This window comes from Chrysochloris asiatica, unplaced genomic scaffold (assembly GCF_000296735.1).
Source record: "Chrysochloris asiatica unplaced genomic scaffold, ChrAsi1.0 scaffold00168, whole genome shotgun sequence".
In the NCBI taxonomy this organism is placed as follows: Eukaryota; Metazoa; Chordata; class Mammalia; order Afrosoricida; family Chrysochloridae; genus Chrysochloris; species Chrysochloris asiatica.
The window spans coordinates 3626531-3638220 of NW_006408686.1; the positions used below are offsets into that span (position 1 = coordinate 3626531).

At 49.0% G+C, this 11690-nt stretch overlaps 1 protein-coding gene across 1 annotated transcript; it reads left to right on the forward strand.

The window, feature by feature from the left end:
* Nucleotides 1-6049: 6049 nt before the first annotated feature.
* On the forward strand, nt 6050-8949 carry RABAC1 (Rab acceptor 1 (prenylated)). The gene is made up of 5 exons (XM_006871385.1): nt 6050-6126; nt 6397-6609; nt 6948-7045; nt 8655-8756; nt 8838-8949. The coding sequence occupies exons 1-5, from the start codon at nt 6071-6073 to the stop codon at nt 8924-8926; spliced, it is 558 nt and encodes a 185-aa protein (XP_006871447.1). The 5' UTR covers nt 6050-6070; the 3' UTR covers nt 8927-8949.
* The last annotated feature ends 2741 nt before the right edge of the window (nt 8950-11690 follow it).

The window sequence follows — 11690 nt, forward strand, 5'->3', positions numbered from 1 at the left end:
CCCCAGGAACTGAGCCTAGCCAAGGGGGTGAGAGGCATAGAATCTCCATGTGATCCAAAGCCACCAACCACTCCGAGGGAGAAAGATGAAGCGATCAGCTGCTGTAAAGACTTATAGCCTTGGGGATGCTGTGGAGCAGTTCTGCGCTGTCCCTCAGAGTCACTATGGCTCCAAATGGACTCCGTGGCTAGTAGGAGTGGGTTAGAGTCAAAGGATGCTAGAGTAAGAGCCTCTTGAATTCGTCAGGGGCTGGGATGCTGGGGAAGGAAGGAACTCAGACTTGGTTGGGAACAAGGTTTAGGCCCCTCTGGTGTTGACTGAAGAAGACCGTGTTGATGCTGATAGTGACTATGCTCCCACGAGGTGCCCTGCTCTCTTCTAAACACTCGGTGCACAGTCTTAAATTTAGTCCCTCCAAATTCTGTCACCACCCACCAGCTGTGCCTGCTCTTGAACTTCACAGAGATGATATCTGACAGCACGTCCTCTTACGGGTCTGGCTTCTTACTCCCAACATAGCATCGGTGAGATTCAGCCATGTTTTCACACACATCAACCGCCTATTCTTTGTCATTGCTGTCCAGTACTAAAACACAATTTCAACCCGAGCCCTAAACCTAACCTCCAAATAGTAAACCCTAAGCTTAACCCTAACCACTAACTTGAACCCACTCGTTAACCCTAAACCAAAACCTAATCCTGAATATAACTCTAGCTTTAAACCTAAATAAAACACTTACCCCAAACCTAATCCTACACCTAAATGCAACCCTGACACAAACCTGAATCCTAAACACTAATCCTAATTCTAACACAAAACCTAACCTCAGAGCTAAAACCAAAATATAACCCTAAACCAAAACCTAACCTTAAACCTTACAAGAATCTTAACCCTAAACTTGGGAGTCCTGGTGTGGCGCTGTAGGTAATGCACTGGACCGCAAGGTCAGTTTAAACGACACTTAACGACAACCACAAGAACCCTCAACTTAAGTGGAACCTTAGCCCAAACTCTAAACGAAACGAATCTGCAAATCTAACCCTAACCATAAAACTTACTGTAACCCAGAGCATAACCATAAACCGAAATAAAAACAAAAAACACAATTTCAGTACTGGAGATTTATACAGTTACCTGGTGATGAGTTGCTTCTAGATTTTTGGCATTACAACTGTTTCCAGCTTTTTGGCATTATAATAGGTGCTGCTAAGAATAGGAACATTCTAGTAATAATGACACATATACATCTCTGTGGCATACGAGGCGTGGAATTCTTGGCTCTTAGGGTGGATTAAGGAGCTCTGGTAGCGTAGTGGTTACGAATCGGGCTGAGAACCTCAGGGTCAGCAGTTCAAAACTACCAGCTATTCTGTGGGAGAAAGATGAGGCTTTCTGCTCCTGTAAAGATTTACAGCCTTGGAAATCCTGTACAGGGTCGCTATAAATCGGAACCGACTCCACGGCACATAACAACAACAACAGGGTAGATTACAGACTCCTGGTTTGGCCCTGTAGGATCAGCACTGGACTACTAACTACAAAGTCAGCAGCTGTTCCTCAGCTGAGTTGAAACCAAGTCTATAGCATTTTACAACAACAGGGTCGGCTATGTTTAGCTTTAATAGCCTCTGCCAGACCTTTTTCAAGATTCTTTTACCATTCTGTATTCCCACCAGCAATGTATGAACACTCCAATTGCTCCACGTCCTTGCCAACACTTAGTATTGTCCATCTTGAGTTTTAGTGATTCTGGTAGGGTAGCTATATATCACTTCCCGTGTGGCAGATGCTAACACAGGTCAGAGATGCAAATCAGTGAAGCAAGGACCAGACCTGGCCAGGAGACCAGGATGCTCACGTGAGTATGAGTGTGTGCAGTGCCCACTATGGCAAGGCAATAGCTGAAGGAGGGGGTTCAGTCTGGGGAAGGGAAAGGAGCTTGGCAGGCAGGGACCGTGTGTATTGGAAACCCCTCTTGAGGTCCAGGACCCAGCCTGGTCTGGGCTGTATGAGCCTGGACCTCTCCTAGCAAATCCAGAGAAGCTAGTTTATTCATCTGGTGTAGGGTAAGAAATACTGCCATATACAGATGGTAAACTGATGTCCGGTGATGGGAGGGACTTCCTGGAAGTCACACAAAAAGGACCATAACCTAGTTTTCCCATTGTCTGTGTTAAGATCCTGACCCTCCTAGGTCCACCTCCTCTAGGAATGCCAAAGGCAGGAAGGAGATCTCAGACTAGAAGGGCTAAGCCCATCTCTCACGATCTTCTCAGAGGGCACTGTTACCTTAAAGCTTGGTTCCGATGCCTTGGAGCGATTGAGTCCAATTAAGAACCACTCCCGGTAAACAAAGAAAAAGCAAAGCCTTTATTATTTTTAGGAAGTTGACTGCAGGGAACACCTCACAGCCAACAAACAGGCTGACTTTGAATGTTGTTCACTGACTCTTTGTTACAAGCACTTTTTATAATGCTTCTTCATGCTGTGGGGACTATAATTTAGCATTCACACTAAATCACAAGGTGGCCATGATGCCCTAATAAACATCTCCAAGGAGGGCATGATGAACTACCCTGGTGCCTGTTTCTCCAGATGGTCCCTCCTTTTCAGAACAAGGACCAGGCTCCAGGCAGAGTCAAGCAGTGATTACCATTCCAACCTAAAGTAGTCAAAACAGGCATTTAAGAAATACGGACAAGCTGGGGTGGGGGTGGTGCATAAGATGCTTTCAGGAAGGACTTGGTTGTATTTACTCCTGGGGTGGCGCTGTGGGTTGATGCGCCGGACTACAGAGCTGGTTGAACTGCAAGGTCGGTGGTTCAAGCTCACCAGCTGCTCCTTAGAAACCCTATACAGGGTCTCTATGGGTTAGAACCGATTTGATAGCACTCAACAAGCAAAATAATGATGCTCTCAAATGACTGCACTTAGCTCTCACTGTATCATCTCTCATCATCTCCGTAATTCAGCCCCCATAATTCAAGGCCCATCTACCAACCTCTTCAAGGAACTTCATTTCCATAATTCCTGGAGCCCCTTTCCCTCAGTACCTGTGTCTAGAACCCCCTCACATCTCTTTTGTCTCTGGACCCCACCTCACTCACTCTTTAGTGTAGGGGTTTATGTCCTCATACACTCCCTTACTTGGGGCCCTTCCAAACTCCAGATTCAGAATCTTAGCTCCCACAATCCTTCTCTCTCTGGGTCCCACCTTCCATAAACCCTCTGATTCAGAGATTCCTACTCACAAACCTACAATTTGCAAGCCCCTCTCCCACATGGTTCTATCTCCTGAAATCCCCCAATTACAAATTCCAGCCCCTCTTCATCACCTAATATGTTACTGTGAAATTTGAGGAGGCTGAACTCCAGAAATTACAATTATCCTAACATTCATAATGTTGTGGTTGTTATTAAGTGCCATCGAGTCAGTTCTGACCCACTTGTACAGGGTTTCCAAGGAGCAGGTGGTTTCCAGGAAGTGACTGGTGGGTTTGTCCTACAAAGCTTATCCTACAGTGACATGCCAGGATCCAAACACTCAGAATAATGTAATGTAAATAACAACAACTACAATGTATTGAAAAGTTCAGTTGTTAATTGAAGAGTTCAGTTGTTAATTGAAGAGTTCAGTTGTTAATCAAAAACCTGATAGTTCAACCCTAACTAACAGCAATTCTGTGGGCGAAAGACGTGGTGCTGCTCTTCCAAAAATATTGCAGTCAAGAAAACCCAACGGGGTAGTTGTACTCTGTCACGTGGGGTCACTCTGACGTGAAATCAACTGAGTGACAGAAACACCCCAAGTTATTGAGCAGTTTTAAAGTATCAAGACTCCTTTAAGGAAGAAGCTCTGGTAGCATAGTGGTTCCGAATTGGGCTGTGAACCTCAAGGTCCACAGTTCGAAACTACCAGCTGTTTCACAGGAGAAAGATGAGGCTTTCTGTTCCCGTAAATATTTACAGTCTCGGAAACCCTGTACAGGGTCACTATGGGCCGGAACCGACTGTGCGGAACATAACCACCACCACAAGAAGAACTGGTGAGAACAGGGGTAACAACAACAACAACAAAAAAAGACTCTGTTAAGCACTTTATATGGATCATTTCACTGAATCATCGCAATCCCATGAGTGTGGTATCCCGAACATCTTCAGTGACCAAATGAAGATAAACATTTAGGTGACTGCTTTAGTCAAAGCTACACTGAATAATTGATGCTTTTGAGTTATGGTGTTGGAGGAGAATATTGAAAGTGCCATGGGCTGCCAAAAGAACCAACAGATCTGTGTTGGATGAAGTGCAGCCAGAGTGCTCCTTGGAAGCCAGGATGGTCAGATTTCATCTCTCATACTTCAGACATAGTGTCAGGTGGGACCAGTCGCTGGAGAAGGATATCAGGTTTGGTAAGGTGGAGGGTCAGAGAAAAAGAGGAAGACCCCCCAGCGAGATGGATTGGCAAAGCGGCAGCATCAATGGGCTCAAGCGTGGCAACAATAGTGAGGTTGGCCCAGGATCAGGCAGTGTTTCCTTCTGCTATGCTATGGGTCGGTACTGACTCGATGGCACCTAACAACAACAACATGGTTTGGATTTGCATCCAGATTTGACTCCAGCATCCTAGATCTTTCAATTATACCAGTTTCTCTTTAATAAAAATTCTCAACCTTTTCATTTTCCCAGCTTTCCCTCCTTCCTATCCAAAGTGCATGGGTGTGTGTGTGTGCTAATGCTCACCCTTTCATCCCTGGGAGCCCAAGGAGTGAGCGAGTGTGTCCAAAACCCAGACACCCACTCCAGCAACCATTTCCCCTTCAAGGAGAAAAAATAGATGCCCACAAATTCTCTACACACTTACTACTCATTATGTGGTTCAGCATCACCTGGGAACTTGTTAGAAATGCAAATGAATGGACCTCAACTAACCTACTGAATTAGAACATCTACAATCAGGGCGCCAGAATCAGTCTTCTATCAGGTCCTCCAGGTGTTTTTAATGTCCAATAGAGTCTGAGTGTGGCGCTATGGGTTAATGCACTGGACTGTAAAGTCGGTTTGAACCCAAGGTCGGTTGTTCAAGCTCATCAGCCACTCCTCAGAAACCGTATACAGGGTCGCTATGGGTCAGAACCGACTCAAGGGTACTCAAAAACAAGAATCTGAGCCTGAGAATGACCACTCTATAGGTGACATTGCCCTCACCGCGGGGGAGAACACAGCACCTGTTTTCTGCCATTATTATTAGGTCCTGTTCAGGAGGTTCTGATTCGTGGTGGCGGTTATGTGCCGTGGAGTCGGTTCCAACCCATAGCGGCCCTGTACAGGATTTCCGAGGCTGTAAATCTTTACGGGAGCAGAAAGCCTCATCTTTCTCCCATGGAACAGCTGGTAGTTTCAAACTGCTGACCTCAAGCCCGATTTGTAACCACTACACTACCAGAGCTCCTTCATAGTGACCCTAAAGACAACAAAATGAAACACTGCCTGGTCCTGCGCCATTCTCACAATCTTTTCTATGTTTGAATCCATTGTCACAGCCACTGTCAATTCATCTTGTTGAGGGTCTTCCTCTTTTCCACTGACCCCTTCTTTCCTGCCATTGTTGTTGTTAAATGTTGTGGAGTGGGTTCTGACACATAGCGACCATGTATAGGGTTCCCAAGGAGCTGCTGGTTGGTTTGAACCGCCAACCTTGTGGTTAGCAGCCCAATACTTATCCTACGGCGCCGCACATGATGCCCTCGCTCCCAGGAGGCCACGTCTCCGACCCCAACGCCCACACGCTCCACCTCTAAAACTACAACTTCCACAATGCACAAAGTCCGCCCCGGCACCTATGTGGACTACATTTCCCAAAGTGTTTTGCGAGCGAGCCCGCCATCTTGGGGACCACATTCCCAGACAGCGCCAGAACTACAATTCCCACAATGCTCAGCAACAAAACTCCCGCCCCTCCAGAGCGGTGCCACGTCCGCTCCGCGGGGTGAGGCCGGGCTCGGGAGGAGCGGACGGCTTTGGCCGGGCCCGGGACTCGTTATAGCGGTTCTACCCATCACCGTGCAGATATGGCGGCTGAGAAGGACCAACAGAAGGATGCCGAGGCCGAAGGGCTGAGTGCCACGTGAGCTTCCCAGCTCTAGCCCCCCTAATCCCGGATTCAGGAATGCGGGTCCCCATCTCCCTCCTCTCTCGAGTCCAGGTCCCAGCCCCATGACTCTCAGACACTGGAGTCTAGGCCCCCGGTCCCCTTCTTTTCTAGAATTTGGGCTTCCTCTGGGATACCGAAGTTTGGGCCCCTTCCCGAAGCCCCCTCCGCCCCTAGGACCCTCAGCCTCCATCCTCCGGGCTCTAGGCCAACTCTGTCTACCGCTGACACGGCCCTGCTCTCCAGGACCCTGCTGCCGAAGCTTATCCCATCCGGTGCGGGCCGGGAGTGGCTGGAGCGGCGCCGTGCGACCATCCGACCCTGGGGGCCCTTCTTGGATCAGCGGCGCTTCTCTCGGCCCCGCAATCTGGGCGAGCTGTGCCAGAGGCTCGTTCGCAATGTGGAGCACTACCAGAGCAACTATGTGTTCGTGTTCCTGGGCCTCATCCTCTACTGCGTGTGAGTGCCCCTGGGGACCCCACCCTCGCCCCAACATCCTTGCGTCGTAGGCTCCTGAAGGCTGGACTTAATAGATCCCGCCCTCCGCAGACAGCTCCGCCCCTTTTCATCAGGGCCCCGCCCCTGTGGAGTAACCCTGCTGAACCGTATTCCCAAAGGCAAGACCTTTACGCCCCTATCAGCATGGCCAGGACACAGCATGACCAGAGATCACCCAGATCAGCCAACTTTACCTATCCTCAAGAACGCGTTCTACTGTCTGCCAGTGTGGATGATTCAGAGTCCTTGGTGGATGCAGCCCCAGCCACCTGATCCTGCCTCCTTGCACTCCTCCCCAGGGTGACGTCTCCCATGCTGTTGGTAGCTCTGGCCGTCTTCTTTGGTGCCTGTTACATCCTCTATCAGCGCACGTTGCAGTCCAAGCTTGTGCTGTTTGGTGAGAAATCCCCTACCCCTCAAGTCTTGTCTCTTAGAACTTCAGACTCAAACCCCCAAAGCCAAGTCCTTCTGAGACTACTGCCCAAGCCTAGATCCGCACCTAAACCTGATCACCCTGATCGCTTAAGATTCCAGACTCACTAGATACTCCCACCTAGCCTCAGCTCCCCACTTAAAGTACAAAAATGAGACACGCCCGTACTCAATCTCCACCTGATACGTCCTGTCCCCTAAATCTTCTTCATGCCAAGCCACTCCCCTCCGCACATTGTTGTTGTTTTGGTGTTGTTAAGTGCCAGCGACTGGTGAGTTTGAACCATCGACTTTGTGATCCAGTGCTACACCAGCACTCTTCCTCCTCCCCACAGCTTCCTCCCTAAATCTGTCTTGGGAAAGTATCAGCTGCAGGTACCAACATTGGACACCAGATGGCAGCCTTACACTGCCCTAGATCTGGGCTTCCTTTTCTGAGTCCTGGTGTGGTGTTGTGGAATAAAGCACTGGATGGCTAACCCCCAAGAATGGCAGTTCAAACCCACCAGCTGCTCCTTAGTAACTCTATACAAGGTCACTGTGTCAGAACCCACTTATTGGCACTTTACAGCAACAACAAAACGGAAGTTGGAGTCCTGGTGTGGCACTGTAGAATAAGCACAGGACTGCTTGCCACAAAGTTGGCAGTTCAAACCACCAGCCACCCCTCGGAAACCCTATACAGGGTCGCTTGAGTCCAAACTGATTTAATGGCAACAGGGTGGAAGCTGGAAGTTGAGACTTCTCAGAGAGGGAAGCTGAGGCCTGTGGCTTATGTAGGGTACTTCATGTGATGCCAACTTGGTACCAGGCACCATTGGAATGATGGAGTGGAGTGAGAAGAGGCCTGGGTCCCCAGGAGAAGCTTGAGGTTTAGAGTGGGGACAGGATCAGAAACCAGGAAGATCTAAGACAAAACTCTAAGGGAAAGTCTTTCGGGAGTCAGCAAGTCACATTTGAGAAAAGTCTGTGAGAACATTCCACTCTCTTCTCATTCCATTTTTCCACAAAGGTGGGCTGGGGGAAGAGCATGCTGGGAAACTCCCCCAAGGCCATCTCAAACACAGGCATAATCTGGCTTCAGCTGATTGGTGTCACCACAGTGGGGCCAGTGTGACCCAACCCTCCAGTGTTCCATGAGTGGCCGGAACCTGTGGAAACCATTGTGGGAAATCATTCGGATGATCTGCCAGCCACTAATCAAATTCTTGTGAAATGATGCATAGAGTCGAAAACAAAAACAGACTTGCAGGTCAGACTTGGTCCATCGGCCACCACTTAGAGCCCCCTCATCTACATGAGTCCAGGAGAGCCCTCATCTGGGGGACAGGAGGGTTGAGAGCTTTCTAGAGGTAGTAGGGTTAGAGGACCAGGGTCTGAGTAAAATGTGCTGTGTTCTAGAAAACTGGGGACGTGGGACAAAGAGGTTGGGACTCAGAGGGCCTTGGCTTGGGTAATTTGGAAGAGATCTCGAGGCTCCTGGAACTTCTGAGTCCACATGAGGGGTGGCAGAGGGTTTTGGGGGAGAGGGCATGGTGGGTTGGAACAGCTGACCAATGCCATCTGTCTCCCAGGCCGAGAGGTGAGCCGAGCCCATCAGTACGCTGTGGCTGGAGGCGTCTCTTTCCCTTTTTTCTGGCTGGCTGGGGCAGGCTCAGCGGTCTTCTGGGTGCTGGGTGAGTCCAGGGTCTGGGTGACACAGTGATTGAGGCGAGCCAGGTGAGGAAGCCAGGCCCTGAGCTGCCCTTTTCCTGCAGGAGCCACCCTCGTGGTCATTGGCTCGCATGCTGCTCTCCATCACATCGAGGCCGTGGACGGGGAGGAACTGCAGATGGAGCCTGTGTGAGGCATCCTCGAAGACCAGTCACCCCACCCCAGTTTAATCCCATCCCACATGGCCCTTTCCTCATCACAAACCCCAAACCCAGGGAGGAATCCAGTTTTGGAAATAAAGCTGTTAACAGGCGTCATTCAGCAAATGCCCTCCCAATGTCTTCTGTGGGTCTCCACAGGGTAAGTTGGAGACAGACAGGGCTTAGAGTGTGGGGGAAGACAAGAGTAAGATGCAGAAGTAAATGTAGGGTGTCAGATGGTGAGACGTGCTAAGGAGGAAAAAACACATCAGGAATGAGAGTGCCGGGGGCCCTGTGACCACCCCCAGTTTCAGTGAGTCACTGGGAAGACTCCTCACATGATGTTTCACGGTGATAGGATGTAGTACAGTCACCAGAGAGGAAAGGTACATGGAGCAAAGTCCAGAGACCAGGCACGAGCTTCCAGAATCTTCTCCCTGGAGTCACACAAGAACTGCAGTCTACCAGGGAGCTCATTGGAATCCTGATGTGGTGCTGTAGGATAAACACTGGACTGCTAACCATAAGGTTGTTCAAACCTACCAGTTGCTCCTTGGAATCCCTATACAGGGTCACTATGAGTCAGAACTGACTCCACAGCACATATCAGCCACCTGCAGGAGTGGACTCAGGGGTGACCACATAGGCTCTGTGCCTACCTCATAGAGACGTTCCAGACTCTCAGGAGGAAAGCAAGCGTTCAGCATAGACCATAGTCACACAAACAGGTACAGCACTCTTACCAAGGAATGCTAAAAGCACCCCTCCCCCCTGCAAAATCCACAATTCAGATGCCAACCAAAGGAGAGCCATCTCAGGCCTATCATGTTACCTCTTCTGCACAGAGAAAGTTCTGGAAGTGGGCAGGAGGTTAAAGAGGGTGGCCTAAGATGGCCTCCCTGAGGTGACTGAGCAAAGATCTGAGGGAGAAAGTCACTGTGGGATCCTATGAAAGAGCTTTTACGGTAGAGGAAGGAGCAGGTCAAAAGCAGGGCGACAGGTCAAAGGCGTTGGCTGGAGCTGATGAGAAAGAGGAAGAGTGGGGGTCAGGGAGCCAGGCCAGATCATGTAGGTCTGGTGTTCCATAACCATTTGATGTTAGGTAGGATTATAGATCCTTCGATAGTGGGACACACCACAATGACACTGAGAGATTAAAAGCAGCAGCGTTCTTTGTAACTAAGAGCTCCAAGCGAGAGAATATTGCCAGGTAGGGCCACAGCTGGGGACAGGTGACCAGCCAGCTGGGGTTGGAGAAGGCTTTAAAAAGTCCATTAGCTTTTTCTTCTGTTTTCCATGAACTTTTAAAATTCCCCTCATATATATTGGAAAAACGCTATACAGGGTCACGGGAGTCCTGGTGTGGCGCTATGGGTTAATGCACTAGACTGCAAAGTCAGTTTGAAACTGAAAGCTTGGCGGTTCAAGCTCACCAGCCGCTCCTCAGAAACCATATACAGTGTTGCTGTGAGTTGGAATGGAGCCCTGGTGTGGTGCTGTGGGCTAATGCATCAGACTGCAAAGTCATTTGAACTGCAAGGTCGGTTCAAGCTCACCAGCTGCTCCTTGGAAACCCCATACAGGGTCGCTATGATTTGGAACTGACTCCATGGCACACCACCACCACCATCACCATAGGGTCACTATGGAGTCCTGGTGTTCCGCTGCAGGATAATGTGCTGGACAGTGGTTCAAACCCATGAGCCACTCCTCAGAAACCCTACACAGGGTGGCTATGGGTCAGAACGAACTACAGGACACTTATTAACAATAACAGTAGGGTCACTATAAGTTGGAATCAACTTCACGACAGTGGGTTTGGTTTTGGGTTTGGTGAGTGCAAAATACACACCAAGTTTCCGAGACCTAGCATGGCGAGAGTATAAAATCTCTCACTAATGACGTTTATAGGGGCACTGGTGATGGCGTGAGCTGTTCCTTGGGCTGCTAAGGTCAGCAGTTCAAGTCCACCAGGTGCTCTGCAGGAGATAGATGAGGCTTTCTGCTACTGTAAAGACTTACAGCCTTGGGAACCCTGTACAGGGTTTCTATGAGTCGGAACCACCAGCACCAGCAATCATTTGTATATTTATTCTGGATTAAAATGATAATATTTTTATACTATTAGGAAATTTAATTTCATCTCGGTTGTTTCTTTTTCATTTTTAACAATATGGTCAGTAGTAAATTTCAAGTTGCATCCTCAGCTTGGATGCTATGTCTTTTGGGCACCAGGAAGGCCCTGCCCACTCTGAACTCACTCACGTTCATGACACACAAGCCAAACAATGGATAAGCAAGTGTGAGAACACTCTGATAAAACACAAGATTGGACTAGAGTAGACTAGAGGGGGGCCCTAATGTGGTGCTGTAGTGTAACCACAAGGTCAGCGGTTCAAACTCACTAACCGCTCCTCGGAAACCCTATACAGGGTAGCTGTGAGTTGGAACCGATTTGACGGCACTTAAAAATCTGGTAGCGTAGTGGTTACAAATCAGGCTGTGAATCATAAGGTCAGCAGTTCGAAACTACCAGCTGTTCAGCAGGAGAAAGATGAGGCTTTCTGCTCCCGTAAAGATTTACAGCCTTGGAAACCCTGTACAGGGTCGCTATGGGTCGGAACCGACTCAACGGCACATAATAACAACAACAATTGTGAATTATGTGATAGTTTACATGGGAGAAGATTAGTTTTACATTCATTCTATCGTATATTGTCTCATTGCCATGGTTACAATCCCCTCCATGCAATCCTT